Source organism: Salvelinus namaycush, chromosome 4, assembly GCF_016432855.1.
Source record: "Salvelinus namaycush isolate Seneca chromosome 4, SaNama_1.0, whole genome shotgun sequence".
In the NCBI taxonomy this organism is placed as follows: domain Eukaryota; kingdom Metazoa; phylum Chordata; class Actinopteri; order Salmoniformes; family Salmonidae; genus Salvelinus; species Salvelinus namaycush.
In genome coordinates, this window is record NC_052310.1 from 36,285,061 (window position 1) to 36,312,008 (window position 26,948).

A 26,948-nucleotide genomic window follows, 5' to 3' on the forward strand; every position below is an offset into this window, starting at 1 on the left:
GCGGTCTTAGTGCCAGCATCGGTCTGTGGTGGTATGTAGACAGCTATGAAAAATACAGATGAAAACTCTTTAGTTAGATAGTGTGGTCTACAGCTTATCATAAGATACTCTACCTCAGGCGAGCAAAACCTCGAGACTTCCTTAGATATCGTGCACCAGCTGTTGTTTACAAATATACTTAGTCCGCCCCCCTTGTCTTACCAGACGTCGCTGTTCTATCCAGCCAGCTGTATGTTGATAATGTCGTCGTTCAGCTATGACTCCGTGAAGCATAAGGTATTACAGTTTTTAATGTCCCGTTGGTAGTTTAATCTTCCTCGTATGTCATCGACTTTATTTTCCAATGATTGCATGTTAGCTCGTAGAATGGAAGGCAGTGGGGGTTTATTCAATCGCCTAAGAATTCTCAGAAGGCAGCCTGACTACAGTCCTCTTTTTCTCTGTCTTCTCTTCACACTAATGAAGGGGATTTGGGCCTGTTCCCAGGAAAGGAGTATGTCCTTTGAATGTTAGTAATGTTTTCTTGTGGTTTTTATGGAAAGTTTTCTTAATGTTCCGAGAACATGACTTTAAATAGAACCATGAGGAAACATGTAGGAAACATTATTCTGAAGTACTGAAATTCCCACAGAAGAATGTTGTTTGTTAACGTTCTCTAAACTATTTGAGACTTTCCCAGTGTCAAACCAGTTGGAGAACATTCCTAGAACATTACCAAAATGTTTTATTAAATTTAAGTTCCTTAAATGTGCTGAGAATGTTCCAAATCCAAGCAACTATCCTGCAACATTCCCTGAACGTTGTGGGAAGGTTGTATGCAAAATAACCATAGTACAACCACACTCTCACCATGCTCTAAGAAAAATGTGGTTCTCAGAACATTATGTGCTATCTGGGGTAGTACAATGGAATGGTACCGGGTGGACTCTGTTGATCAGCTTCGTCCACACTGTCTCAGCGTTCGTTCCTTGGCATGATAGATAATCACGACAGCTCTGTAACAGCAGAAACATAATGAAACACATGAACATCTGTTCCCTCAACACCTGAGCTACTTCATTCATTCATTCGCTTATTTATTAATTCATGAATACCTTTGTTCATCAAATCAAACTTTATTTAAAGTGCATTTAAAATCGCAACACACTTTACAGTAAAGACATTTTGCTAATTTGTTCATTCATTCACTTTATTTCATACACCAGGATAGTCCATTCAGTAACAATTGCCACTGCTTTCCTACAAATACTTTCATTTCAAAATGAGATAAATGAATTATTAGTAGTTTCAATACAATCACTTTTACAAATTAAAAGGTGAACAGTACAATATTTTTGTCAGGATTGCTGTCTATTAAAATGCAAAGATGTTACATACGTAAATAGTGTTACTAACACATTGATCAAAAGAAGAATAGATAGATGTGCTTTTCAATAGAGTGGTTGACAGCTGAAACTATTAATACCTTTTTCGCTATGACAATGGATGGTCTCTCGAAGGGCGTCTTCTTGGCCATCTCCAGCAGCAGCCTCTTCAACTTCCTGGGCATAGCCAGTTTTTGGTTGGCTGACAGATTGAACTTGGCAGTGGCCCATAGGATGGCAGCCACCCCATAGACACAGGCCTGAACATACAGACAGATGAAACCCACTTCAGTAAACCCACTTCAGTAATCAGTATTCAGAAACATCTACTTGATGGAACATTTATTTAAAAAATGAAAGTCAGAAGTTGAGGCAAACCTTTTCAGTTACGATTCCATGCTCCTGGAATTCAGGGGCCAGATAAAATGCATCACAGGATCCTACAACAACATTCATGTTGAATTATTGAATGTGATAAGATTTCAAAGAAATATTGCCTCAGACACTTTGCTCAAGAGCACTTTTGAATATTTTACGTCAAAACAGTTGCAAATAAACAGAGACAAAGAACATATGGAAAGTGCTGAAGTAACTTTATCATTCCAGACAAAGACAATTGCTGACTACTGTGGATAAGCAAAAAGAGCCATACCTGTGTTTTTAGGTTTCAAGAAGAGAACTTCTCCCTCACAACCCACGTACATTGTGTCCAAGCATAAGTATGCTTTCAGAAAGGAAATAAAAGGAAGAAGAAAGAACAGTAGGCCTTAGAGGTTAATACATTTGTCAAATGTATGTCACACTAAACAAAGTTCTGAATGATTTATTGCCACTGCCATATTGACGCTTCTCATAATAATTGAATCAACAGAAAAGTGGTTCACAGAGACCAGAGAAGGTGAGGGATTGGATGCTTACGGCTTAGTAAATAATGTAATTGGTTTACACAGAGCAGAGTATCAGTGGCGGGTAGACAGATGTGTCACTAACCTGGGTAGTCTATGTACGTCTGCAGTGTGGAGAGGCAGGTATGACACAGGGCCCATAGCTCATTCACAGACAATCTCTGCTCACTCCGTGTGAGTAGATCCCTCAGAGAGATCCACTATGTCACAATCAATCACAAACACTGTTAACATCTCTCTCCCTCCCAAAGGGCACACTACAGTAGAAAAACAAGTGCCAGTTTCCTTGACCCAGATTAAGCCTATTCCTGGACTAAAAAGCATGCTCAATGGAAAATCACCACTGAAAATGCTTGTTAGTCCAGAAATAGGCTTAATCTGGGCTGGGAAAATCAGCCTGAAGAGTTGAAACAAGGCATTTTCTGAAACGAAGGCATGTAAATCTATGTACAGTGTATTCAGACTTTATTCAGACCCCTTTACTTTTCCCACATTTTGTTACCTTACAGCCTTATTCTAAAATATCCCTCATCAATCTACACACAATACCCCATAATGACAAAGCAAAAACAGGTTTTTAGAAATTTCTGCAAATGTATTATTTAAAAAAAAAAGTGAATACTACATTTACATAAGTATTCAGACTCTTTACTCAGTACTTTGTTGAAGCACCTTTGGCAGCGATTACAGCCTCGATCCTTCTTGGGTATGACACTAGAAGCATGTCAAACCTGTATTTGGGGAATTTCTCTAATTCTTCTCTGTAGATCCTCTCAAACTCTGTCAGGTCGGATGGGGAGTATCGCTGCACAGCTATTTTCAGGTCTCTCCAGAGATGTTTGATCGGGTTCAAGTTTGGGCTCTGGCTGGGCCACTCAAGGACATTCAGAGACTTGTCTCGAAGCCACTCCTGCGTTGTCTTGGTTATGTGCTTAGGGCCGTTGTCCTGTTGGAAGGTGAACCTTCACCCCGGTCTGAGGTCCTGAGTGCTCTAGAGCAGGTTTTCAACAAGGATCTCTCTGTACTTTGCTCAGTTAATCTTTGCCTAGATCCTGACTAGTCTCCCAGTCCCTGCTGCTGAAAAACATCCCACAGCATGATGCTGCCACCACCATACTTCCCCGTAGGGATGGTGCCAGGTTTCCTCTTTTGGCAACCTCCAAGCGGTCTGTCATGTGCCTTTTACTGAGGAGTGGCTTCCGTCTGACCACACTACCATAAAGGCCTGAATGGTGGAGTAGTGCAGAGATGGTTGACCTTCTAGAAGGTTCTCCCATCTCCACAGAGGAACTCTGGTGCTCTATCAGAGTGACCATCGGGATCTTGTTCACCTGCCTGACCAAGCCCCTTCTCCCCGGATTGCTCAGTTTCCCCAGATCTGTGCCTCGCCACAATCCTGTCTCGGAGCTCTACGGACAATTCCTTCAACCTCATGGCTTGGTTTTTGCACTGACATGCACTGTCAACTGTGGGACCTTATATAGACAGGTGTGTGCCTTTCCAAATCATGTCCAATGAATTGAATTTGCCACAGGTGGACTCCAATCAAGTTGTAGAAACATCTCAAGGATGATCAATGGAAACAGGGTGCACCTGAGCTCAATTTCGAGTCTCGTAGCGAAGGGTCTGAATACCTATGTAAATAAGGTATTTATGTTTTACATTTTTAATACATTTACAAAAAACATCTAAAAACCTGTTTAGATTGATGAGGATTTTTTTAAATTAAATACATTTTATAATAAGGCAGTAACATAACAAAATGTGGAAATAGTCAAGGGGTCTGAATACTTTCCGAATGCACTGTAGATGTTCAAAGCAGATCAATTAAATAATTTAGTGTAATTTAGACTTGAACTCACCTCATCTTGTGATTCTTCATTGAGGCACAGCATGCTTTTAGTCATGTGATTATTTGGAGTGTAAAGGTTTGAGTTTAAAGTCACGTTGCAGGCAGAGTCAACCGACACTTCTGGGTCTTGAGCTGGGCGGGCCAAAGTGGGATCATCACGTGTTCCACTTTGACCGTCTGAATCTGTTTTACCACCACATATGGGCATGTGAGAAGGTCTGTCCCCTTCTGACATCTCATTGTCTCTTACTGATCCCCATTGCTTAGAGTCACTGCACTCATAAGGGGCTGTCTCTCTATCCCCTCTCTTGCTCCAAACAGACCCGTGCCCCATGCATTCCTCAGCTCCTATCTCCGTGAGGTCCGATACATTGACACTGATATCCTCGTGGGGCGTTGGCGGGAGTGTGGGGGGATTATTGGAGTCTGGGACAGAGCAGGAACGATTCAGAACCCCCCTTACCCTCCCAGCCCTCTCCTGAGCCCTCCTGCGTACAGGGGAACTGTTCTGAGATCTGCTATCCAACTGCGAACCAAACATGTCCTCCTCTATGACACATCCATCCTCTTCCACATCCCCCATACCATCAGCCCACAGGGTGGAGTCCCAGGCCCCACATACGTGATGCCGGAGAGTTACATTGGGATCGTTTGGGTCTGGATTCTCAGCCGTGGTGTCTGAGACAATGCACTGGTCTTTGAAGCTACTGTCCTCAGAGCTGATGCTCTTGTGGAGCTGCCAGTTGGGTTTGGGCTGCTGCCATCGAGCCTCCCAAGAGCCATCCCACCCATCTGTGGATGGTGGATGGATACACAGTTAGTATGGTTATGGCCACAGCGGACTACAATAGAAATTGATGTTTGAATAGAAATACACAAAGATATCTCATGCCTAAAGGCAAACCTTGAAATGTTGCAACGGACTCGATTGACAGGACTCTTCTTCCTATAGAAGAGAGTTTCCGGCACAGGACTGTGGAAGAGGTATGCTCTAGCTTTTCCTCTGCAAGGGATAGGACGTCCTGAGGGCGAGATACATATAATATTGTAGCTATATTAGCTAACACAAACATACGTATTCTATGACGCAACGTGTCTTTATTACGTTTAATTTCATCGTTGACGCTTCAATGTTGAGGACTCAGTGTTGAAACAGTTTAATTTGTTTCCCAAAAGAAAATACATCCTCTGACTGGTATACACTTAATGTTCAAGTTTTATCCCCTGTGTAGAATTCTGGTTTCATGCATGACTGTGACATCAACAATTTTTTATGCTTTTCCCTATCTGCATTGCACTGTCATTGCTCTTCCACACGGTGGTGCTCATGTTCACTGTCTGTGCACATCTACAGTATTACAGTTGCATATCAGTTTGTCATGTCTCTTGTATCTGTTTGCCAAAGGGTCTATAGTAGGCCTATTACTATTCATACTGCTACTACTATTGATAGTGCTATCATTACTACTTGAGAGAAAATCCATTCTGATATTTCTTACACCATATTACCTGTAATAATTTGTATAATAAGAGTGTAAAGACAGCACTCCATTAAAGGTCATCCATGATGGTGACCTTACCTGGGGGTGTGGCCTGTCCTCCGGCCCCTCCTCCTGCATCTGCTCCAGCAGTCTCTGAATCTCCTCCCCCAGCTCTGCCTCCAGTTCTGGCTCAATGACAAAGTCCAGCGCAGCAGAGAGGGTGGAACCTAGCGAGTACATGTGTCCCTGGAGGAGACACAGAGTCATTGACCTTAAACTGACCCCTAGAACCAGACACATGCAATTGTTTATCATAAAATATATCGACTAGACACTGCTTGGACATGTTAGCCTTCAACCATATGGGATTTAGAACATAAAATATGTGTCATTTATGATCTCATGTCAGCACCTTGTGTAACAAACAAACAGCCATAAAGCACTACTGTATCCCGTGATCACTGTAACCTCAAATTATTAGTATATGTAGCACAAGTCCTTTGGGCAACTCTGTGTGGTCTTACTGGAAACCGAGCCTAGTTGGCATGCTGTTGGTTGAGGAAGTAATTCATCAGGCCATTAATAAGAAGTAAATAAAGCTGCAGCAGGCCAGGCCAAGACCAGGGCCAAGTTGCTCCCTCATTTGACCACCCTCAGATGAATCATGTCTGGCAGGCAATGTATTCTGGGGCCTTATCTAACAAACACATAATCATCCCTCTATATTGCCTTGGATCTCATCTCATTGGATGAAAGGCTGCAATACCAGGAGTCAGTGGAGATGAAATTACAGCACGTACATGGGAATTTCACTAGAGCCTGTCTCTTTGTATGCCGTGAGAGTTCCCTCTTCTTGTGCTTTACTTGGGGGAATGGAGCTCTTTGTTGCAATTATGGCTTACTTGTTGGCTCCTGAAAGAATCTGAACTAGGTGTTTTTTAGGCCAAATCTCAGACAAGACACAAGATTCCAAACAATTAAAAGGAATGCGACCCGTACTCATGTGTTGGATATGGGAAAGGCAGAAGATCCAGATCTCAAAGTGTGAGACATAACAAAAATAGTTAGCTGAAGCCTCTCTAAGTCGAAATGTCTGTCTCGCATAAACAGAGCCAACATATTAAATCTACCAGCTGCGGTAAGGACATGTTTAGTTCCTGTTGTGTGTACAAGCAGGTCCCAGCGATAGAAATAGAATTACTATAATTAATGACATATCTATGGCCTCAGCTGCTCCACTTGGAGCACATACATTGGAAGACCAGATCAATTAGACAAACATAGACACACAATGGTTTATTTAGTACTCAATGACACACACATTAAAGCTGCAATTGATCAACTGATTAATGTAGTCTAGGCAGGAAATCAATTTATAGGGCTACATGGTTACAATGAGTGACAACGCAGAGGGAGAAATTACAGAGAGGGAGTGAGGGAGATCTGAATTAGAATAAGTGAACGCGAGACAAGAGAGAGAGAAGAGAAAGAGATAATTATTTATTTATTTTCCCCCTTATTAGCTCTGACTTTGCTTATAGCTACAGTACTTTATTGCGGGAAAAAATTTACTTACTATGACTGCGATATGTGGTTGTCCCACCTAGCTATCTTAAGATGAATACACAAACTGTAAGTCGCTCTGGATAAGAGCGTCTGCGAAATGACTCAAATGTAAAAGTAAATGTAACGAGTTAATGAGACAGAATGAGAGCGATAATAAAAGAGAGTGAAATCCTTTCTTAGTGAGACATATTGTTATCTTCTGTATTTGCTGCTAAACGTAGAGAGGATTTAGATTTCTTTGATTTCTCCCATGTTTGTTTTGAGCATCTGCTATTGTCACGCCCTGGCCTTAGTATTCTTTGTTTTCTTTAATATTTTAGTTAGGTCAGGGTGTGACATGGGGAATGTATGTGTTGTTTGTAGTGTCTAGGGTGGTTGTAAGGTTTAGGGGGTTTATTAGAGTAGTTGGGTTTATGTTTAGTATAGTAGTCTAGCTGTGTCTATGGTTGAGTGTATGTTTCTAGGTATGTCTATGGTTGCCTGAGTGGCTCTCAATCAGAGACAGATGTCTTTCATTTGTCTCTGATTGGGAGCCATATTTTAGGCAGCCATAGGCATCATGCATTTGTGGGTAATTGTCTATGTCGATGTTCTATGTTGCATGTATGCACTAGTTCATGCTTAGCTTCACGTTCGTCAGTTTTGTTATTTTGTTAGTTTGTAAAGTGGTTTCGTTTTGTGTTTGTTCTCTTCTAAATAAAAGAAGATGTTCTTTTCACGCGCTGCGCCTTGGTCCTCACTCTCTACCTTTGACGATCGTGACAGAATTACCCACCAATCTAAGGCCAGGGCGTGACAGCTATAGTGAGAGGCAATACAGACTGCGAAGTAGCCATTCATAGTGAAATAATCCACTTACCTCAAAGGTACTGCCAGTCTTGTCAAACTCTGGAGGTATAAACGATCCCTCAGGATCATCTACAAGACAAACATACAAAAGTATATCAAATTTTTCTTTATAATTAGGCAAGTCTTTAAAGAACAAATTCTTATTTACAATGATGGCCTACCGGGGAACAGTGGGTTAACTGCCTTGTTCAGGGGCAGAAGGACAGATTTTTACCTTGTCAACTCGGGGATTCGATCAAGCATCCTTTCGGTTACTGTCAAAACGCTCTAACCACTAGCTACCTGCCTGAGTGTGTAATACATTTTTTATTATATGTGGTGTTGGTAGGCCTACTGTCCCTCAAAAATATGATGAAGATGCTAAGCCAATGAAACCACTTGTAACCAGTCATCATAGCACACAACAATACAGCTCGTTAAAATTTGTAATAAATGTGTTATTACAAGTGGTGTTGGTATCGGTCTAAATTGACAATATGGGGCCTATTATAAAACCATGTGCTAAGCCACAAAACATTAAGAACACCTGCTCTTTCCATGACATAGGGTTTTTCACGCTCAACAGTTGCCTGTGTGTATCAAGAATGGTCCACCACCCAAAGGTCATCCAGCCAACATGACACAACTGTGGGAAGCAACATGGGCCAGCATCCCTGTCAAACTATTAATAAACAACTCAATATTAGGAAAGGTGTTCCTAATGTTTGTAAACTCAGCAAAAAAAGAAACGTCCTCTCACCGTCAACTGCGTTTATTTTCAGCAAACTTAACATGTGTAAATATTTGTATGAACATAACAAGATTCAACAACTGAGACATAAACTTAACAAGTTCCACAAACATGTGACTAACAGAAATTGAATAATGTGCCCCTGAACAAAGGGGGGGTCAAAATCAAAAGTAACAGTCAGTATCTGGTGAGGCCACCAGCTGCATTAAGTACTGCAGTGAATCTCCTCCACATGGACTGCACCAGATTTGCCATTTCTGCAATGAGATGTTACCCCACTCTTCCACCAAGGCACCTGCAAGTTCTGGGGGGAATTTCTGGGGGTAATGGCCCTAGCCCTCACCCGCCGATCCAACAGGTCCCAGACGTGCTCAATGGGATTGAGATCCGAGCTCTTCGCTCTTCCCTAGACCCATTCCTGTCTTGCAGGAAATCACGCACAGAATGAGAAGTATGGCTGGTGGCATTATCATGCTGGAGGGTCATGTCAGGATGAGCCTGCAGGAAGGGTACCACATGAGGGAGGATGTTTTCCCTGTAACGCACAGCGTTGAGATTGCCTGCAATGACAACAAGCTCAGTCCGATGATCCTGTGACACACCGCCCCAGACCATGACGGACCCTCCACCTCCAAATCGATCCCGCTCCAGAGTACAGACCTCGGTGTAACGCTCATTCCTTCTACGATAAACGCGAATCCAACCATCACCCCTGGAGAGACAAAACCGCGACTCGTCAGTGAAGAGCACTTTTTGCCAGTCCTGTCTGGTCCAGCGACGGTGGGTTTGTGCCCATAAGCGACGTTGTTGCCGGTGATGTCTGGTGAGGACCAGCCTTACAACAGGCCTACAAGCCCTCAGTCCAGCCTCTCTCAGCCTATTGTGGACAGTCTGAGCTCTGATGGAGGGATTGTGCATTCCTGGTGTAACTCGGGCAGTTGTTGTTGCCATCCTTAACCTGTCCCGCAGGTGTGATGTTCGAATGTACCGATCCTGTGCAGGTGTTGTTACACGTCGTCTGCCACTGCGAGGACGATCAGCTGTCCGTCCTGTCTCCCTGTAGCGCTGTCTTAGACATCTCACAGTACGGACATTGCAATTTATTGCCCTGGCCACATCTGCAGTCCTCATGCCTCCTTGCAGCATGCCTAAGGCACGTTCACGCAGATGAGCAGGGACCCTGGGCATCTTTATTTTGGTGTTTTTCAGAGTCAGTAGAAAGGCCTCTTTCATGTCCTAAGTTTTCATAACTGTGACCTTAATTGCCTACAGTCTGTAAGCTGTTAGTGTCTTAACGACCGTTACACAAGGTTCATTAATTGTTTATGGTTCATCGAACAAGCATGGGAAACAGTGTTTGAACCCTTTACAATGAAGATCTGTGAAGTTATTTGGATTTTTACAAATTCTCTTCGAAAGACAGGGTCTTGAAAAAGGGACGCTTATTTTATTGCTGAGCTTATATTATTCAATAGCTCAGAGACAAACCCAGACTAATGAGACTGCAGCTATCTCCTGATCAGAGCCTTGGTGTCACGATGCAGAGCCTTTTCAGTCTTAAGTAGGCCATTGTTTGTGCTGGGTTGAAAGTAAGGATAATGCCTCTTCCCACAGCTAGAGACTGTTTAGTAGGTCAGGTCTAGATTTGGGGCTTGTGAAGTTGACCATGCGGTTCGATTTTAACAGTGAGGAGGCAACAATGCAGATCTGGTTCTTCATGCCCAGAGTGAGACTTTCTATTAGCAAAGTGAGGATTAGACTTAGCATAGCTGACGATACTGTACAAGTACAGTGGCAAGAAAAAGTATGTGAACCCTTTGGAAATACCTGGATTTCTGCATAAAATTGGTCGTAAAATTTGATCTGATCTTCATCTACGTCACAACAATAGGCAAACACAGTCTGCTTAAACTAATAACACACAAACAATTCCACGTTTTCATGTCTTTATTGAACACACCGTGTAAACATTCACAGTGCAGGGTGGAAAAAAGTATGTGAACCCTTGGATTTAATAACCGGTTGATGTTCCTTTGGCAGCAATAACCTCAACCAAACGTTTTCTGTAGTTGCGGATCAGACTGGCACAACGGTCCTTACAAAACTGTTTCAGTTCAGCAATATTCTTGGGATTGCTGGTGTAAACTGCTCTCTTGAGGTCATGCCACAGCATCTCAATCGGGTTGAGGTCAGGACTGTGACTGGGCCACTCCAGAAGGCGTATTTTCTTCTGTTGAAGCCATTCTGTTGATTTACTTCTGTGTTTTGGGTCATTGACCTATTGCATCACCCAACTTCTGTTGAGCTTCAATTGGCAGACAGATAGCCTAACATTCTCCTGCAAAATGTCTTGAAAAACTTGGGAATTCATTTTTCCGTTGATGATAGCAAGCTGTCCAGACCCTGAGGCAGAAAAGCAGCCCCATACCACGATTCTCCCTACACCAAACTTTACAGTTGGGGTGAGGTTTTGATGTTGGTGTGCTGTGCCTTTTTTTCTCCACACATAGTGTTGTGTGTTCCTTCCAAACAACTCAGCTGTAGTTTCATCTGTCCACAGAATATTTTGCCAGTAGCCCAGTGGAACATCCAGGTGCACTTTTGCAAACTTCAGACGTGCAGCAATGTTTTTTTGGAGAGCAGTGGCATCTTCCGTGGTGTCCTCCCATGAACACCATTCGTGTTTAGAGTTTTACGCATCGTAGACTCGTCAACAGAGATGTTAGTAGTCTTTAGCTGACACTCTAGGATTCTTCGTAACCTCATTGAGCATTCTGCACTGTGCTCCTGCAGTCATCTTTGCAGGATGGCCACCCCTATAGAGAGTAGCAACAGTGCTGAACTGTTCTCCATTTACAGACAATTTGTCTTACCGTGGACTGATGAACATCAAGGCTTTCAGAGATACTTTTGTAACCCTTTCCAGCTTTATGCAAGTCAACAATTCTTAATCTTAGGTCTTCTGAGATCTCTTTTGTTGGAGGCATGGTTCACATCAGGAAATTATTCTTGTGAATAGCAAACTCAAACTTGGTGAGTGTTTTTTATAGGGCAGGGCAGCTCTAACCAACATCTCCAATCTCGTCTCATTGATTGGACACCAGGTTAGCTGACTCCTGACTCCAATTAGCTTTTGGAGAAGTCATTAGCCTAGGGGTTCTCATACTTTTTACAACCTACACTGTGAATGTTTAAATGATGTATTCAATATAGACAATAAAAATACAATAATTTGTGTGTTATTAGTTTAAGCACACTACGTTTGTCTATTGTTGTGACTTAGACGAAGATCCGATCAAATTTTATGACCGATTTATGCAGAAATCTAGGTCATTCCAAAGGGTTCACATACTTTTTCTTGCCACTGTATTTACAAACAAAAATGACAAACTGGTGGTTGATCAAAGCCAAACTGAACTGAATCAGTATATCAAAGAAAACCCGGGCTCAATGACGCCTGTCAACGGCAACATGCCGACCTTACCCCGTCTCTCTCTCTCAAACAATGAAAGGACAGGGTTTAAATAGGACTACCCATCATGCCTCTGACCAATGAGAACAAGACATCATTTCACATCATGAAAACTAGCATTCATAAGAAATGAAATACAAAAGACATGTTCAGATCATACATATCATAAGCAGAGAACTCAATCATAGTGCTAAACCAGGCTTAATGCATAAATATAACATAGGGCTTCAAAGATGACCTCCCCCCCGGGAATTAGCAACCTCTGCATTACCCATACTCCTGAATAAATGATGCACTCTTGAACAGAAAGAGTTAGGCTATATTCACTGGAGACGGAACAGCAAAAGATTTTCGACCACCAACTCTAAACATGTTCCTTTCCTTTCACAGGTGATCAATAATCAAGACATCGGATTACATGACTACCCCACATTATTACAATAAATAAATGTACTTCTCATAATAGCTTGATTTCTATCATGTGTGTATACAGTACATGGTCAGGCAAGACTTTAGGCTATGTGATGGAGGACATAGGCCAATCGTCAGAGTGCCATCTCTGACCACTGGAGTTATGACTGAGGTGCTCCCAACCCAGGTGGAGGGCAAACCAGAGACACTACAGAGGGTAAGAACGAACGGCCAAGGAGAAGTGAACACTACTGGGTAGAGACAAAGACCGAGGGAAGAGAAGAGAGGAGAGGTCGGGATGGAATTGTGTAGAGAAAGAAAGAGGGGAAAAGGATGAGAAAGGGAAATGGTGAGTGAGGAAGGAAGGAAGGAAGGAAGGAAGGAAGGAAGGAAGGAAGGAAGGAAGGAAGGAAGGAAGGAAGGAAGGAAGGAAGGAAGGAAGGAAGGAAGGAAGGAAGGAAGGAAGGAAGGAAGGAAGGAAGGAAGGAAGGGAAATATGAGTGGATTGTACTACTGCAAAACGAGCAATCCATAAGAAAAGAGGGAAATACCTGTATAAAGTGCTGTTAATTATTTGGTTATGCAAAATGTTTTATTGAATAATGGCAATTGCAAATTCACTCAATCTGAATATAGCACTTTACTCTATTCCAGGTGCATCAACAGCTACAAGGTAAGGCCAGATCACAAGTTAGCTCGGTCTATAATATAACAAGAGAGGCAAACACGTACATATTGTAGGAAGGAGACTACAGTGAACTCAATGAGTGAAGGAATGTACTCCCTGCTAACAATATGATTTCAAAAAACAACCTACTTTAAGGCTCTCATATTCTCTCAGATGGGACTGGAGAGAGCTAATATTAAAATGTATTACATTGTGTAATGCCATTTTCTACCAAATCTGACCATAATTCTATCCTCCTGATTCCTGCTTAATAGCAAAACCTAAAGCAGGAAGTACCAGTGACTCACTCAATACGGAAGTGGTCAGATGACGCGGATGCTACGCTACAGGACTGTTTTGCTAACACAGACTGGAATATGTTCCCGGGATTCATCCAATGGCATTGAGGAGTATACCACCTCAGTCACCGGCTTCATCAATAAGTGAATGGACAACATCGCCCCCACAGTGACCGTAAGTACATATCCCAACCAGAAGCCATGGATTACAGGCAACATCTGCACCGAGCTAAAGGCTACAGCTTCCGCTTCCGCTTTCAAGGAGCGGGACACTAATCCAGAAGCTTATAAGAAATCCCGCTATGCCCTCAGTGTCACGCCCTGACCTTAGAGAGCCTTTTTATTTCTCTATTTGGTTAGGTCGGGGTGTGATTAGGGTGGGCATTCTAGTTTTTCTATTTCTTTGTTGGTCGGGTATGGTTCCCAATCAGAAGCAGCTGTCTATCGTTGTCTCTGATTGGGGATCATACTTAGGTAGCCTTTTTTCCACCTTTAGTTCGTGGGATCTTGTTTGTGTGTAGTTGCTTTCTGCACTGCATGTAGCTTCACGTTCGGTTGTAGTTTATTGTTTTTTCGTGTTCATCAAAATAAATGATGTACGCTTAGGACGCTGCACCTTGGTCTGATTCTTCCATCAACGATCGTGACACTCAGACGAACCATCAAACAGGCAAAGCATCAATACAGGACTAAGATTGAATCCTACTACACCAGCTCTGACGCTCGTCGGATGTGGCAGGGCTTGCAAACTATTATGGACTACAAAGGGAAACCCAGCTGCGAGCCTACCAGACAACCAAATGCATTTTATGCTCACTTTGAGGCAAGCAACACTTGAAGCATGCATGAGAGCACCAGCAGTGTACTCAGAGCATGTACGGACCAACTGGCAAGTGTCTTCACTGACATTTTCAACCTCTCCCTGACACAGTCTATAATACCTACATGTTTCAAGCAGACCACCATAGTCCCTGTGCCCAGGAATGGGAAAGGTAACCTGCCTAAATTACTCCCGCCCCATAGCACTCACATCGGTAGCCATGAAGTGCTTTGAAAGGCTGGTCATGGCTGACATCAACACCATCATTCCGGAAACCCTAGACCCACTCCAATTCGCATACCGGCCCAACAGATCCACAGATGATGCAATCTCAATCGCACTCCAAACCGCCCATTCCCACCTCGACAAAAGGCACACCTACGTATGTGAGAATGCTGTTCATTGACTATAGCTCAGCGTTCAACACCATAGTGCACACAAAGCTCATCACTAAGCTAAGGACCCTGGGACTAAAACACCTCCCTCTGCAACTGCATCCTGGACTTCCTGATGGGCCGCCCCCAGGTGGTAAGGGTAGGTAACACATCCGCCACGCTGATCCTCAACACCGGGGCCCCTCAGGGGTGCGTGCTTAGTTCTCTCCTGTACTCCCTGTTCACCCATGACTACATGTTCAAGCACGACTCCAACACCATCATTAAGTTTGCTGAAGACACAACAGTGGTAGGCCTGATCACCAACAACGATGCGACAGCGTATAGGGAGGTCAGAGACCTGGCAGTGTGGTGCCAGGACAACAACCTCTCCCTCAATGTGAGCAAGACAAAGGAGATGATCGTGGACTACAGGAAAAGGAGGGCCGAACAGGGCCCTATTAACATCGACGGGGCTGTAGTGGAGCAGGTTGAGAGATTCAAGTTCCTTGGTGTCTACATCACCAACAAACTATCATGGTCTAAACACACCAAGACAATCGTGAAGAGAGCACAACAACACATGTTCCACCTCAGGAGAATGAGGAGACTGAAAAGATCATCCGACCGACTGGGGCCAAGCTTCCTGCCATCCAGGACCTATATACTAAGTGGTGTCAGAGGAAGGCCCAAAAAATTGTCAAAGACTCCAGTCACCAAAGTCATAGACTGTTCTCTCTGCTACCGCACGGCAAGCGGTACCGGAGTGCCAAGTCTAGGTCCAAAAGGCTCCTTAACACTTTCTACCCCCAAGCCAGAAGACTGCTTAACAATTAATCAAATGGCCACCCGGACAATTTGAATTGCCCCCCCCCCCCCCTCCTTTGTTTTTACACTGCTGCTATTCACTATTTATTATCTATGCATAGTCACTTTAACCCTACCTACATGTAGAAATTATCCTGACTAACCTGTACCCTCGCACATTGACTCGGTACCGGTATCCCCTGTATATAGCCTGGTTATTGTTATGTAATCTTATTGTGTTACTTTTTATTTACATTTTACATTTACATTTTAGTCATTTAGCAGACGCTCTTATCCAGAGCGACTTACAGTAGAGTGCATACATTTTATTACATTTTTTTTACATACTGAGACAAGGATATCCCTACCGGCCAAACCCTCCCTAACCCGGACGACGCTATGCCAATTGTGCGTCGCCCCACGGACCTCCCGGTTGCGGCCGGCTGCGACAGAGCCTGGGCGCGAACCCAGCCCAGCCTGGGCGCGAACCCAGAGACTCTGGTGGCGCAGCTAGCACTGCGATGCAGTGCCCTAGACCACTGCGCCACCCGGGAGCAGTGGTCTAGGGCACTGCTGTTTTATAAAACATTTGACTAGTTTATTTAGCAAATATTTTCTTAACTCTATGTCTTTAACTGCATTGTTGGTTAAGGGCTTGTAAGTAAGCATTTCACGGTAAGGTCTACTACACCTGTTGTATTCGGCGCATGTGACAAATAAAATTTGATTTGATTTGAATGGATACTGCTCCATGAGTAATAGCCCTGCTGCATACTGAGCATTAATTGGTCACGTTAGGAATTGAGCATTCAGAGTGACCTAAGGGAACACGTGATGATATCCCACACACATCAGTATTCAAAAAACAGCTCGATTAAACCTAATCAGTGCAGGGGAGAAAAGTAGTATTGGGGTATAAGTGCTGGTTAGTATTCCAATATGTGCACAACAAAGGACATGTGACAGCACATCTTATTGTGTCAACCAAATTAACTCAATTAGCGATCAGCAATAGATTCTAATGTGAATCCAGGGTGAGTCAAAGGCACTGATAGCCAGCTGACCGCCAGAATATCGGTTACCAGGGAAACAATCCCCTTGGCAACACAGACACTGTTGATCTCATCAATGCTTATCAATTACTGATGTTGCCAGGGAGAAAATGGGAGGCTATCCCTGAACTGTTGTGTCTGCGTGCGTATGTGTGTGAGCGTCCGGTGTGCATGTACGTCTGTGGATCCATGCATACGTGTGTGTATGTGTTGGCGTGCCTGCCTACCTGCCTGTGTATGTTTGTGTGGAAGGGACAACAAGGGTGAGTGTGACAGACGGTGACGCAACCTTGTTTGGTAAAAGACAGATGATTGCAGTTCCCTGAGAGGAGAAGAAGCTAGCCTGTTGGCAGAGAGGATTTCTCAGTATGTCTGAGGGACAAGGTGAGACAGAGGCATAGTATCCTGAACATGAAGGATGTGACTGTTTCACCGACCCTTTCCATCCAAATGAGATGAGGAGCTGCAGACGACTGCAAAATCACATCACACAGATGTAATCACACAATAGCTCAACATTTTAAGAGACATCCCTCTTTTGCAAAAGCAGCCGTTTTGCATTTTAATTATTTTGGGAACAGGTGGAACTTTCTAGTTTGAAACGTATACTGCTGACCAAAAGAGAATATGATGAGGTTTGTAAACAAACTTTTCATGGGGAGAATCTGAAACCCTATTCATCAAGCATCTCAGAGTGGGAGTGCTGATCTAAGATCAGTTTGACCTTTGAAGTCATAATAAATTGAAGGGGGGACCTGAATACGGGTCCTGATCTTCATGACCCTTTGACTTCCGATAGGGAGGACAGATTGACCTGTGACCTCAGGATGCCATGGTTTTTCAGATCAGACTGATTGATCAGTGGAGAGAGTGCTGCCTCAGTCCTTTACAATAGCAGACAGCACTGACTAACAGATGCACTGTAACTGAAACGAAACACCATAGAATCCACTGAATAACTGATAGACCTAGGTTGTGTTCAATATGCACTAAATGGAAGAAAATAAAGTGAAGCAGGGAGGGAGTACTTGGACTACTTGCAAAAAGGATAACTATTTTTTGTTTCGTTAAAAAAAGTTTTTAAACGTTTTTGTGTGCCCTAATGAACATGACCCTGAATGGACAGGGAGACTGGATCATCTCTGAGGTAGAGAGGGCTGTGTTGACTCACCACTGAGTTGCTCCATAAAGCACACATTGCCATGGGCGTTGAACGCCAGGGTGTCGGGTGTGATGCACAGGGTGTGGAAGAGGGGCGATGGGGCGATACTCTGCAAGGCCAGGACACACTCCACACACACCGCCCACACCTCCTGCTCCGTCAGACAGGTGTCCCGCAACGACAGGATATCTGCCAGGGACACGTTCTCCTGTGGGCACACGCATGCACGCACACACACACAGACATATGCACACACACACAAGAGTAACACACATGCACAATTAATACGGTATGTGTCATGCAGCAATACACACACTTACCCTCACACCCTCGTATGTCATGCTGCAAACTGTGCAAAGCCAAGCGGGCACATTTTGTCTTATGAAGAAGCCTTATTACATCAATGAATACGAAATAACTCATGGCATGTTTGACATTTTCAGTGCTGGACTTCTGTGTGAAGAAGAGAGGATCTTTTGTTGGCTCTGCACATGAGCACAAAAGCCAGTCTTTGATGGCACTGAGATAGAGAGACTCCATTGTGATGATGTGTCCAGTACTCTGCATTTCCATTACATGCATGTGACTGAATAGTGGAACAGACCACTGTCTTTTCTCAAAAGTCTCATGGAAGTCTCATGGAACATGGGCATTCAGTTGTTGTAATTTTAAACACTTAGAAAAAAGAACCTAGAACCTAAAAGGGTTCTTCAGCTGTCCCCAGGTAGAACCCTTTTGGGTTCCATGTAGAACCCCTTCCACAGAGTGTTTTACACGGAACCCAAAAGGGTTCTACCTGGAACCAAAAAGGGTTCTCCTATGGTACAGCCGAAGAAGCCTTTTTTTGGAACCCTTTTTTTCTAACATTTAAAAAGATGGAAGTGGGGTGAAGATAGAATATTCCTCTTTAAAGTACCTCTTCAATTGATCTGAGAGAGATCTAAAAGATGGTTGCCTGTCAGTTACAAAATATTTGTTTCGGAAGGTGAATAAAGCGCACCTACAATGCTGTAGAATATGGCACAATAATAGGGCAGAAAACTGTCACTTTAAGCAGCAGCAAAAGGCCATAAATAGACTGTTTCCCTTGAGAACAGCGCAGAGAAACATTGAGTCTCTCCCTCTCTCCTCGAGTTAAATGTGCAGGTCTACGTAACTTTCCCTCTCACTCCAAGAGCTCTAAATGAGACCAAATCCGCACTGGTGGAACTCCTCAAAGGTTTAGAGAAGGAGAGAGCATAAGAGGGAAAGAAAAGAAGAGTGAAGTAGTGAGTGATTTTTTTTCTGGTTGGGTGACTAAGTAATTGAGGGAAATCATGGTGAGTTGTTAGTGGTTTAATTCATCCCATAGTACTCAAAGGTCAAATGTGACTAAGTTTACACTTGTTCCCCTTGTGTGTAGGCTACAGCTGAATGCATCTGGCAGGCTGACCCCACACATACCGCCTTCCACTCAAGATTACTCTGCCGTTTCTCTGCGGAGTCGCCACACTTGCAAAAGCCCCTGCAGCTCAAAACTTCCAGAGCGAAAAACTGTGAATAACTGTTCTGCACAGAATCACACTGCACACTGTACATTGTTTAACATTGGAAATATAATTACTTACAATATGAGTGAAATAGTTTTCCTTCCAAAAAATGCTGATTCAGTATGTTAAAAGGTAGCTTTTCTGTGTTGGAATGTGGTATGCGTACCCTGGGGCGGCAGGTAGCCCAGTGGTTAGAGCGTTGGACTTGTAACCGAAAGGTTGCAAGATTGAATACCCAAGCTGACAAGGTAAAAATCTGTCGTTCTGCCCCTGAACAAGGCAGTTAACCCACTATTCCCCAGTAGGCCGTCATTGAAAATAAGAATTTGTTCTTAACGGAATTGCCTAGTTAAATAAAGGTTAAAAATAAAAAATAAAAAATAAAAAATACAATAGAATGGTGTGGACATACAGTACCAGTCAAAAGCTTGGACACACCTACTCATTCAAGGGTTTTTCTTTATTTTGACTATTTTCAACATTGTAGAATAATAGTGAAGACATCAAAACCATAAAATAACACATATGGCATCATGTAGTAACCAAAAAAAGCGTTAAACGAATCAAAATATATTTTACATTTTAGATTCTTCAATGTAGCCACCATTTGCCTTGACGACAGCTATACACACTCTTGGCATTTTCTCAAACAGCTACACCTGGAATGCTTTCCAACAGTCTTGAAGGAGTTCCCACATATGCTGAGCACTTGTTGGCTGCTTTTCCTTTACTCTGCAGTCCAACTCATCCCAAACCATCTCAATTGGGTTGAGGTCGGGTGATTGTGGAGGCCAGGTCATCTGATGCAGCACTCCATCACTCTCCATCTTGGTCAAATAACCCTTACGCAGCCTGGAGGTGTGTTGGGTCATTGTCCTGTTGAAAAACAGATGATAGCTTCACTAAGCGCAAACCAGATGGGATGGCGTATCGCTGCAAAAAGCTGTGGTAGACATGCTGGTTAAGTGTGACTCTAATTCTAAATAAATCACTGACAGTGTCACCAGCAAAGCACCCCCACACTATCACACCTCCTCCTCCATACTTCACGGTGGGAACCACACATGCGGAGATCATCTGTTCACCTACTCTGCATCTCACAGAGACACGGCGGTTGGAACCAAAAATCTTAAATTTGGACCCCCTCAGACCAAAGGACATAATTCTACCGGTCTAATGTCCATTGCTCGTGTTTCTTGGCCCAAGCAAGTCTCTTCTTATTATTAGTGTCCTTTAGTAGTGGTTTCTTTGCAGCAATTCGACCATCAAGGCCTGATTCATGCACTCTGTGAAGAACTTATTTGGGCTGCAGTTTCTGAGGCTGGTAACTCTAATGAACTTTATCCTCTGCAGCAGAGGTAACTCTGGGTCTTCCTTTCCTGTGGCGGTCCTCATGAGAGCCAGTTTCATCATAGTGCTTGATGGTTTTTGCGACTGCACTTGAATAAACTTTCAAAGTTCTTGAAATTTTCCGCATTGACTGACCTTCATGTCTTAAAGTAATGATGGACTGTAATTTCTCTTTTCTTATTTGAGATGTTCTTGCCATAATATGGACTTGGTCTTCTGTATACCTTCTGTATACCTTGTCACAACACAACTGATTGGCTCAAACGCATTAAGAAGGAAAGAAATTCCACAAATGAACTTTTAACAAGTAACACCTGTTAATTGAAACACATTCCAGGTGACTACCTCATGAAGCTGGTTGAGAAAACACCAAGAGTGTGCAAAGCTGTGATCAAGGCAAAGGGTGGCTACTTTGAAGAATCTAAAATATATTTTGATTTGTTTAACACTTTTTGTGTTACTACATGATTCTATGTGCGTTATTTCATAGTTTTGATGTCTTCACTATTATTCTACAATTTAGAAAATAGTAAAAATAAAGAAAAACCCTGGAATGAGTAGATGTGTCCAAACTTTTGACTGGTTGGTACTGTATATCAGTCATAAAAAATATTTGTGCGAGTAGACCGCTGATTGGCCAGCTCATCCTCCTCAGGGAGATGACATCATGTTCTATTAGGAAATAGCAAGCATTTTTTTAAACGTTGGTTTGAGATACAAGGTAAAGGTAGGGTTTTTGTGGGGGGGTTTCTCCAATTTATGCTTTGGCCACAAATATGAGTATAGGACGAGTCAACCACATTATTTGGATATGAGTTAACAGAATATTAACTTTTAAAAGTTAGATTTTCACTGGGCAGGTACTTTAAAACTCAAAGTGGGAGATGAAAACAGGACAGGGTAGTATTTTAATGTTGTAATGAATCTCCAGATGATCAACTTAAAGCCATGAGGGGACACAGCAGGGGTCATTACCTATGTCCCACAGTATAATTATGGTCTTTGATCACCATGAGAGTTATAAGGAAAGATCACAGACATGAATCCGATCTTAGTGTCCTGAGACAGAGCGCATGTTGTTGATTTGATTAGACCTTATAAAACAACATGTCTTCTTCAATCATTAAATCACTTGGTGAAGAGCGTATAGGTTAGCCTATCTATTGGGACCGCACAAGTAACATAGCCCAGGTGCATATATTTCACAGACAATAAAGTCAGTCCCTTGGGGACCCTCAGTCCACAATATTGTTGGTAGCCTACATTATTCAAGCTTAGTTAATATATGCCAATGAGAGAACAATCATATTCATGATGATAATAATGTAAACATAAATATTCACTCTCACCTCATCTTCAAGGAGTGCAGGTAGATGCTCAAATTCATAGTATTCCTCCTCTTCTTCCTCCTCTTCCCCTGAGAATTCGACTGCATCAGTTCCAGATGTCCCCATTGTATTTAGTTTTGAACAAGACTGTGGATATTTGTAGAATTGGGTGTGTGCAGTTTCACACTCATAGCCCTTAGCCTACTGTAGCCTAAAGCTCTCCCTCCCTTGGTGTCCTGGCAACACTGTATTGAGGCAGGAAAGATTACATGCCTGAATACGTGGTCCAAACACGAAGAGTGCGGGCTACTTTTTAGAATGTTCCCCGTCCTTCCATTACCACCAGCAACATGATGCGTCATTCAACAAAACGGTCGGTGTCACTGCAGTTCTTTTCATTCCAAAACAAGCGAAAGACAGCGTTTGAATGTGTACTGCCAATAATCAATGGCAACAAGGGAGTTTGCCAACTATATGCTGTCATGGCAACGACTGCCACACCTCCACAAAAATAACCGACATTGCGATAGTGAACTGCAGTTCCCAAGTCCTCCTAGTAAATGCTACGAAGCTACACTATGTACCATCATTTGTTTTGAAGAAGGGTAGCCTATTTACAAGATTCCATTCACGTACGGCGCCGCGATCTGCATCAAAGCAATTCTGGAATAGCGTGCCATTGAGTGACTTAGAACGGTGTAGCTAGCCTTTGTTGCAAATTCTGTCCTACATTTTTTGCACTGAGTGACATTAATTGCAAACTGCGTTGTTTTAAGGTTTTACTCATGTATTACCAAGTGCAAAATCACACCTGCTTGCACTGGTTACTTATGCTGCACTAGTATTATTTAACATTTAATTGCCGAAATTATAGGCTAAGTCAATATAAATAAATATAATAGGCCTAAGTGAAATATTGGGATACATGCACCACTGTCAACCTCGGTGTACTGTAATTACTAAAAACTTTTGAAAAAAACAGTTGCACTTAATATATCTGGGTACAGTTACTTAAAGTGATAATGTATCATTACTCAAACAGATAGAGTCACTGCGGGGGTCCAGATTTGAGTTGAATAAGCGTGAACATTTTGAGTAATGCCCCCAGTTAACCACGGCTCCATTGTAATTGTGCTTGCTTTTTCCAGTGAATTGAAGAGTTCACACCTATGACTGTATTTGCTAGTGACAGAGACATGGTTGTTGGATTCATGAATTTTCAGTAGTGGCTTTAACCAAGTGAAGCCCTAGGCATATTTTATAATTATAATGAATCTATTTACACACATCATCAGGCCTTATTTTGAGGCCTAGCTTTAACCTAATATGGTGGCCTGAAACTCGTGGTTTACATGCCACATCAGGCCTGTAAGTAGGGTTGCAAAATTCCCACATTTTCAGAAAATCCTGGTTCCAAATCAAATGTTCAAATCACATTTTATTGTTCACATACACATATTTAGCAGATGTTACTGCAGGTGTAGCGAAATGCTTGTGTTCCTAGCTCCAACAGTGCAGTATATATATATATATATATATATATATATATATATATATATATATATATATATATATACAGTACCAGTCAAAAGTTTGGACACACCTACTCATTCCAGGGTTCTTATTTATCTTTACTACTTTCTACATTGTAGAATAATATTGAAGACATCAAAACTATGAAATAACACATATAGAACCAAAAAAGTGTTAAACAAATCAAAATATATTTTATATTTGAGATTCATCAAAATAGCCACCCTTTGCCTTGATGACATCTTTGAACACTCTTGGCATTTTCTCAACCAGTTTCACCTGGAATGCATTTCCAAAAGTCTTGAAGGAGTTCCCACATATGCTGAGCACTTGTTGGCTGCTTTTCCTTCACTCTGCGGTCCAACTCATCCCAAACCATCTCAATTGGGTTGAGGTCGGGTGATTGTGGAGGCCAGATCATCTGATGCAGCACTCCATCACTCTCCTTCTTGATCAAATAGCCCTTTCACAGCCTGGAGGTGTGTTGGGTCATTGTCCTTTTGAAAAACAAATGATAGTCCCACTAAGCACAACCTGAATGGGATGGTGTATTGCTGAAGAATGCTGTGGTAGCCATGCTGGTTAAGTGTGCCTTGAATTCTAAATAAATCACCAAACAGTGTCAACAGCAAAGCACCATCACACCTCTTCCTCCATACTTCACGGTGGGAACCACACATGCGAAGATCAACCGTTCACATACTCTGCGTTTCACAGAGACACGGCGGCTGTAACCAAAAATCTCAAATTTGGACGCATCAGACTAAAGGACAGATTTCCACCGGTCTAATGTCCATTGCTCGTGTTTCTTGCCCCAAGCAAGTCTCTTCTTAATATTGGCATCCTTAATTAAGTAGCGGTTTCTTTGCAGCAATTCGACCATGAAGGCCTGATTCACGCAGTCTCCTCTGAACAGTTGATGTTAAGATGTGTCTGTCACTTGAACTCTGTGAAGGACTTATTTGGGCTGCAATCTGAGGTGCAGTTAATTCTAATGAATTTATCCTTTGCAGCAGAGGTAACTCTGGGTCTTCCTTTCCTTTGGCGGTCCTCATGAGAGCCAGTTTCATCATAGTGCTTGATGGTTTTTGCGACTGCACTTGAAGAAACTTTCAAAGTTCTTGAAATGTTCTGCATTGACTGACCTTCATGCCTTAAAGTAATGATGGACTGTCGTTTCTCTTTGGTTATTTGAGCTGTTCTTGCCATAATATGGACTTGGTCTTTTACCAAATAGGATATCTTCTGTATACCACCCCTACCTTGACATAACATATCTGATTGGCTCAAACACATTATTAAGGAAAGAAATTCCACAAATTAACAAGGAACACCTGTTAATTGAAATGCATTCCAGGTGACTACCTCATGAAGCTGGTTGAGAGAATGCCAAGAGTGTGAAAAGCTGTCATCAAGACAAAGGGTGACTACTTTGTCTCAGGCCCTACACCCAAACAAGGGCACTGCGTTCATCCACCTCTGGCCTGCTCGCCTCCCTACCTCTGAGGAAGTACAGTTCCCGCTCAGCCCAGTCAAAACTGTTCGCTGCTCTGGCACCCCAATGGTGGAACAAACTCCCTCACGACGCCAGGTCAGCGGAGTCAATCACCACCTTCCGGAGACACCTGAAACCCCACCTCTTTAAGGAATACCTAGGATAGGATAAAGTAATCATTCTAACCCCCCCCCCCCCCCCCCCTTAAAAGATTTAGATGCACTATTGTAAAGTGGTTGTTCCACTGGATATCATAAGGTGAATGCACCAATTTGTAAGTCGCTCTGGATAAGAGCGTCTGCTAAATGACTTAAATGTAAATGTAAATGTACTTTGAAGAATCTAAAATGTAAAATACATTTAGATTTGTTTAACACTTTTTTGGTTACTACATGAATCCATATGTGTTATTTCATAGTTTTGATGTCTTCACTATTACTTTACAATGTATAAAATAGTAAAAATAAAGAAAAACCCTTGAATGAGTACATTCCCCGGGCCCCGTGTGGCTCAGTTGGTAGAGCATGGCGCTTGCAACGCCAGGGTTGTGGGTTCGATTCCCACGGGGGGCCAGTACAAAAAAAAGTATGAATGTATGTACTTGTAAGTCGCTCTGGATAAGAGCGTCTGCTAAATGACTTAAATGTAAATGTACATGATTCCATAATTGTTATTTCATAGTTTTGATGTTTTCACTATTATTTTATAATGTAGAAAATAGTACAATTAAAGAAAAATCCTGGAATGAGTAGGTGTGTCCTAACTTTTGACTGGTACTGTATATATATATATATACACACTTAAGAAAAATATAAAACGCAACATGTAAAGTGTTGGTCTGTCACGACCGTCGAATGAAGTGGACCAAAGCGCAGCGTGGTAAGCGTACATATTCCTTTTATTAGGATGACGCAATCAAAAACAATAAACAATACAAAAAACAACCGTGAAGCTTAAGGCTATGTGCCACAAAACAAAGTTAACTTCCCACCAAAAAAGTAGGAAAAAGGGTTACCTAAGTATGGTTCCCAATCAGAGACAACGATAGACAGCTGTCCCTGATTGAGAACCATACCCGGCCAAACATAGAAATACAAAATCATAGAAAAACAAAACATAGAATGCCCACCCCAAATCACACCCTGACCAAACCAAATAGAGACATAAAAAGGCTCTCTAAGGTCAGGGCGTGACAGTGTCCCATGTTTCATGGGCTGAAATAAAAGATCCCAGAAAAGTTCCACATGCACAAAAAACGTATGTCTCTCAAATTGTGTGCACAAATTTGTTTTCATTACTGTTAGTAAGCATTTCTCCTTTGCCAATATAATCCAGCCACCTGACAAGTGTGGCATATCAAGTTGCTGATTAAATAGCAGGATCATTACACAGGTGCACTTTGTGCTGGGGACAATAAAAGGCCACTAAAATGTGCAGTTTTGTCACACAACACAATGCCACAGATGTCTCAAGTTTTGAGGGATCATGCAATTGGCATGCTGACTGCAGGAATGTTCACCAGAGCTGCTGCCAGAGAATTGAATGTTAATTTCTCAACCATAAGACACCTCCAACGTCATTTTAGAGAATTTGGCAGTACGAACAACCGGCCTCACAACCACAGACCACATGTATACCACATGTATTACACCAGATACTGACAGGTTTTTTGATCCACTCCCTTACATTTTTTAAGGTATCTGTGACCAACAGATGCATATCTACATTCCCAGTCGTGTAAAATCCATAGATTAGGGCCTACATTTCCGTATATGAACTGTAACTCAGTAAAATCTTTGAAATTGTTGCATAATCCGTTTATATTTTTGTTCACTACAGAAACTAGTGATGTTACGTTTGATACCGGGAGCTCCGAGGCATGTGTCGAAATCGCTAAGCAGT

The 26,948-nt window shown here is 42.5% G+C and overlaps 1 protein-coding gene across 1 annotated transcript in view; it reads right to left on the reverse strand.

Moving 5' to 3' along the window:
• LOC120045849 (kinase non-catalytic C-lobe domain-containing protein 1) overlaps positions 1–22,144 on the reverse strand; it is a 77,565-nt gene extending 55,421 nt beyond the window's left edge. Inside the window, exons 1-9 of the mRNA XM_038990783.1 lie at positions 22,040–22,144; positions 17,821–18,019; positions 8,028–8,086; positions 5,702–5,848; positions 5,026–5,143; positions 4,372–4,913; positions 2,355–2,469; positions 1,743–1,804; positions 1,466–1,624 (exon numbers count right to left, since the gene is read on the reverse strand). Of these exons, the coding sequence (XP_038846711.1) occupies positions 1,466–1,624; positions 1,743–1,804; positions 2,355–2,469; positions 4,372–4,913; positions 5,026–5,143; positions 5,702–5,848; positions 8,028–8,086; positions 17,821–18,019; positions 22,040–22,144 (1,506 nt within the window). The remainder of the gene's footprint in view (positions 1–1,465; positions 1,625–1,742; positions 1,805–2,354; positions 2,470–4,371; positions 4,914–5,025; positions 5,144–5,701; positions 5,849–8,027; positions 8,087–17,820; positions 18,020–22,039) is intronic.
• Between the last annotated feature and the right edge of the window lie 4,804 nt (positions 22,145–26,948).